The 5,156-nt window shown below is 62.9% G+C and overlaps 1 protein-coding gene across 1 annotated transcript; it reads left to right on the top strand.

Moving 5' to 3' along the window:
* Positions 1–235: 235 nt before the first annotated feature.
* Positions 236–4,954, top strand: LMXM_34_0550 (proteophosphoglycan ppg1; the record flags this gene model as incomplete). Its single annotated transcript, XM_003879004.1, has 1 exon — positions 236–4,954. The coding sequence occupies one exon, from the start codon at positions 236–238 to the stop codon at positions 4,952–4,954; it is 4,719 nt and encodes a 1,572-aa protein (XP_003879053.1).
* Between the last annotated feature and the right edge of the window lie 202 nt (positions 4,955–5,156).

A 5,156-nucleotide genomic window follows, 5' to 3' on the forward strand; every position in this document is an offset into this window, starting at 1 on the left:
CGCACTCGTGCACTGCGGCTTCCTTTTTATCTACTGATTTTCTTTGGTTGTTGGTGCTCTTCAGGGTCGCTATCAAAATCGATCTAGGATCATGGCACTCCAGCAACTCTCCGCTCAAGGGGCACGTCGCACGCCGAAGCGGCAATGGCAGCCCGCGGTGCCTGCGTTGGTGATAATAGCCGTTACTGTTTTGGCTAGCTTCGTTAGCGGTGTCACAACAACACCCCCGCGCATTATGGGTGGGAAACCTGCTGTCCTGCTGGGGAAGGTAGTCGACTGCACCGGGCATGACACCATCCCGTTTTACACAGTCGAACAGCAGACGAACACTTTGGCGTTCCTGGCCGAGTTCCCATACACTATCGCCGCTCTCAGGAAGATGTGGGTGTGCCGCAACTTCTGCGACTGGCATGGCGTGCATTGCTCTGCGGAGGGTGTTGAGGTGCGCCTTGATTCACGACGGCTTGTCGGCCGGCTACCAGAAGTGCCCACTGCCGTAGATGTCAAGCAGGTGATGATAACAAGCTTTGCTGTCGAGGGCGAAGGCGATGGCATCAAGAGTCGGCTGCCAGAGAGCTGGAGGAAGCTTGAACAGCTCACGTCTCTGAAGATCAGTCTAGACACTAGCTCGCCTGCTTTGAAATCATTTGACGTCCAGAATATCGTCTACACTGTGAGAACCGTGACTGAGGCCGCCACTGGAACGAAACTGAGCAGGTGCTTCATTCCACGCAACGCGGAAAACGTGTCACTTCACAGCAGCAGCATGAGTGGAACGCTTCCACCCAACCTGCCCGTCTGCAATCCAAAGATGAAGTATCTTTACCTCCACAATAATACCGGCCTCACAGGGACCATCCCGAAAGAATGGGGGAGTTGGACCAGTCTTCGAATTATCAATATTGAGCTCACAAACTTGTGCGGCTGCCCTCCACAGGAGTGGGCTACCTTCAACCCCTCAGTCATAGTTATAGCCGAGGACAGAATAACCAACTCAGACCTCTGCAAAATCAGCTGCAAGGACAGCAGCAGCAGCAGCAGCTCTGAACTGGAGTGTGATGGCCCCATTCCGTTTTACACAGCAAGCCAGCAGGTGCACACGCGCAACTTCCTTGAGGCGTTCAAGTACACAATTAAAGACCTGCAGCCGCTGTGGACGTGCACGAACTTCTGTGTCTGGGAGTATGTGCACTGCACACCGGCGGGTGTGGCAGTGGAGATTACTGGCACAGAGTTTTTCGGTTCTGTTCCGGAGGTGCCCGCCGATGTGAACCCATCGGAGGTGGTGGTAACCACGCTTGATTTCAGTCATAGCGTGTGGCTGGAGGGCGAGTATCCCAATAGCTGGGCCTCGCTGACGTCTCTGCAGAAGGTGTCCTTTGCATACACTTCGATGTGGGGAACGCTGCCATCCCAGTGGGGTTCCATGTCCGTGCTGAAGTTCCTCGATTTCAGCTTCACGTGGACAGTCGGTAAGTTCCCCGAAAGTTGGAGCCGCTTAGCGAATTTGGAGGTGCTCAGATTAGTGCATCTCACAATTCCGGATCACTTGCCGGCCTCGTGGAGCAGCATGAAAGCATTGCGGGAGCTCGACCTCGACAGCACCAGCGTGTCAGGCACGCTACCAACCTCCTGGGGCGCCCTCAAGAACCTCGAGATTCTATCTATGCCCAACAACAACATACACGCGACTTTACCTGATAAATGGAGCTCGCTAACGCAGCTGCGAACCCTACACCTGCACCATAACCAGCTTGTCGGCTCTATCCCAGAGACCTACAACGCGATGGTTACCCTCACCCGTGTCAGCCTCGAAGTCAACCGACTCTGCGGCTGCCTCCCAAGTACATGGGCCGAGAGGAACGGTGTGTCCATGACCATCACCGCTCAGCCGGAGGTACTCGCTCCTGACTGCGCGACTGAGAACATCTGCGAGCCACAGACAGAAAGTAGTAGCAGCTCCGCCACCACCTCGTCTTCGTCGTCTGCGCCGTCCAGCAGCAGCTCCGCGCCGTCCTCGTCGTCCTCGTCGTCTGCGTCGTCCAGCAGCAGCTCTGCGCCGTCCTCGTCGTCTGCACCGTCCAGCAGCAGCTCTGCGCCGTCCTCGTCGTCTGCGCCGTCCAGCAGCAGCTCTGCGCCGTCCTCGTCGTCTGCACCGTCCAGCAGCAGCTCCGCGCCGTCCTCGTCGTCTGCGTCGTCCAGCAGCAGCTCCGCGTCGTCCGCGCCGTCCTCGTCGTCTGCGTCGTCCAGCAGCAGCTCCGCGCCGTCCTCGTCGTCCTCGTCGTCTGCGTCCTACAGCAGCAGCTCCGCGTCGTCCGCGCCGTCGAGCAGCAGCTCTGCGCCGTCCTCGTCGTCCTCGTCGTCTGCGCAATCCAGCAGCAGCTCCGCGCCGTCCTCGTCGTCCTCGTCGTCTGCGTCCTACAGCAGCAGCTCTGCGCCGTCCAGCAGCAGCTCCGCGTCGTCCGCGCCGTCCTCGTCGTCTGCGTCGTCCAGCAGCAGCTCCGCGCCGTCCTCGTCGTCCTCGTCGTCTGCGTCCTACAGCAGCAGCTCTGCGCCGTCCAGCAGCAGCTCCGCGTCGTCCGCGCCGTCCTCGTCGTCTGCGTCGTCCAGCAGCAGCTCCGCGCCGTCCTCGTCGTCCTCGTCGTCTGCGTCCTCCAGCAGCAGCTCTGCGCCGTCCTTGTCGTCTGCGTCGTCCAGCAGCAGCTCTGCGCCGTCCTCGTCGTCTGCACCGTCCAGCAGCAGCTCTGCGCCGTCCTCGTCGTCTGCACCGTCCAGCAGCAGCTCTGCGCCGTCCTCGTCGTCTGCGCCGTCCAGCAGCAGCTCTGCGCCGTCCTCGTCGTCTGCACCGTCCAGCAGCAGCTCTGCGCCGTCCTCGTCGTCCTCGTCGTCTGCGCAATCCAGCAGCAGCTCCGCGCCGTCCTCGTCGTCCTCGTCGTCTGCGTCCTACAGCAGCAGCTCCGCGCCGTCCTCGTCGTCCTCGTCGTCTGCGTCCTCCAGCAGCAGCTCTGCGTCCTCCAGCAGCAGCTCTGCGCCGTCCAGCAGCAGCTCCGCGCCGTCCTCGTCGTCCTCGTCGTCTGCGTCCTACAGCAGCAGCTCCGCGCCGTCCTCGTCGTCCTCGTCGTCCTCGTCGTCTGCGTCCTCCAGCAGCAGCTCTGCGCCGTCCTCGTCGTCTGCGCAATCCAGCAGCAGCTCCGCGCCGTCCTCGTCGTCCTCGTCGTCTGCGTCCTACAGCAGCAGCTCTGCGCCGTCCAGCAGCAGCTCCGCGTCGTCCGCGCCGTCCTCGTCGTCTGCGTCGTCCAGCAGCAGCTCCGCGCCGTCCTCGTCGTCTGCACCGTCCAGCAGCAGCTCTGCGCCGTCCTCGTCGTCCGCGCCGTCGAGCAGCAGCTCTGCGCCGTCCTCGTCGTCCGCGCCGTCCAGCAGCAGCTCTGCGCCGTCCTCGTCGTCTGCGTCGTCCAGCAGCAGCTCTGCGCCGTCCTCGTCGTCTGCGCCGTCCAGCAGCAGCTCCGCGCCGTCCTCGTCGTCCTCGTCGTCTGCGTCCTACAGCAGCAGCTCTGCGCCGTCCAGCAGCAGCTCCGCGTCGTCCGCGCCGTCCTCGTCGTCTGCGTCGTCCAGCAGCAGCTCCGCGCCGTCCTCGTCGTCTGCACCGTCCAGCAGCAGCTCTGCGCCGTCCTCGTCGTCCGCGCCGTCGAGCAGCAGCTCTGCGCCGTCCTCGTCGTCTGCGCCGTCCAGCAGCAGCTCCGCGCCGTCCTCGTCGTCTGCGCCGTCCAGCAGCAGCTCTGCGCCGTCCTCGTCGTCTGCGCCGTCCAGCAGCAGCTCCGCGCCGTCTTCTTCGTCCGCGCCGTCCAGCAGCAGCTCCGCGCCGTCCTCGTCGTCCTTGTCGTCTGCGCAATCCAGCAGCAGCTCCGCGCCGTCCTCGTCGTCTGCGTCGTCCAGCAGCAGCTCCGCGCCGTCCTCGTCGTCCTTGTCGTCTGCGCAATCCAGCAGCAGCTCCGCGCCGTCCTCGTCGTCTGCGTCGTCCAGCAGCAGCTCCGCGCCGTCCTCGTCGTCTGCGTCGTCCAGCAGCAGCTCTGCGCCGTCCTCGTCGTCTGCGTCCTCCAGCAGCAGCTCTGCGCCGTCCTCGTCGTCTGCGCCGTCCAGCAGCAGCTCCGCGCCGTCCTCGTCGTCTGCGCCGTCCAGCAGCAGCTCCGCGCCGTCCTCGTCGTCTGCGCCGTCCAGCAGCAGCTCTGCGCCGTCTTCGTCGTCTGCGCCGTCCAGCAGCAGCTCCGCGCCGTCTTCGTCGTCTGCGCCGTCCAGCAGCAGCTCTGCGCCGTCCTCGTCGTCTGCGCCGTCCAGCAGCAGCTCCGCGCCGTCCTCGTCGTCTGCGCCGTCCAGCAGCAGCTCTGCGCCGTCCTCGTCGTCCGCGCAATCCAGCAGCAGCTCCGCGCCGTCCTCGTCGTCCTCGGTGTCTGCACCGTCCAGCAGCAGCTCTGCGCCGTACTCGGCGTCCTCGTCGTCTTCGTCCTCGACGACGACCACTGTGGAACCAACTGGGAACCCCGTTCTGCCGTCGTTTTCGTCTGCCTCTTCGTTGCGGGATAGTTTTTATGATAATCTGTATCTGATGTGCCCGAATGTGGAAGAGGCCGGCGTTGATATTATTTCTATGTATAAGGAGGACATCTGCTGCAGCAAGTGGGATGGCAGCGAGTATAATACCACGTGCGGGGACATGATTGAGAACTATGCGAATGCCATTGTGACTTGTAGCGGTGCTCTCGGTAGCCGAGGTTACTTCTCATGCTGCACCAGTGTTGGGCCGGATGGTGTCGGACAGTTCCTGGGGACGCGCTGCCAGGGCACGTCTGTGGATGGTGTGAAAGGACCGTTAGCCCGTGCGGCGTTGTGGAATATCCGCTCGAGCGGCGGCGGTCTCTTGGTGACGCTTGCCGCCGTGATTGTGATTGGGGTAATGTAGACGTGAGGCGTGCAGACGTGGTCTTTCGTTTTTTGCGCGGTTCGCACTAGGGAGAGCTGGTGCGCCCGTGTTCGGACGACATCGCTTTCGCATCGTTTTCGGCGCACAGCGAAGACAGCTGAAACGGCGAAGGGGCCGTGCTCTCTCGTTTCTGCGCGGCTCTCAGTGCTTTTCAAAGCCGACACTAGGGAGCGGCGGGGAT

Source organism: Leishmania mexicana, chromosome 34 (assembly GCF_000234665.1).
Source record: "Leishmania mexicana MHOM/GT/2001/U1103 complete genome, chromosome 34".
Taxonomy (NCBI): Eukaryota; Euglenozoa; class Kinetoplastea; order Trypanosomatida; family Trypanosomatidae; genus Leishmania; species Leishmania mexicana.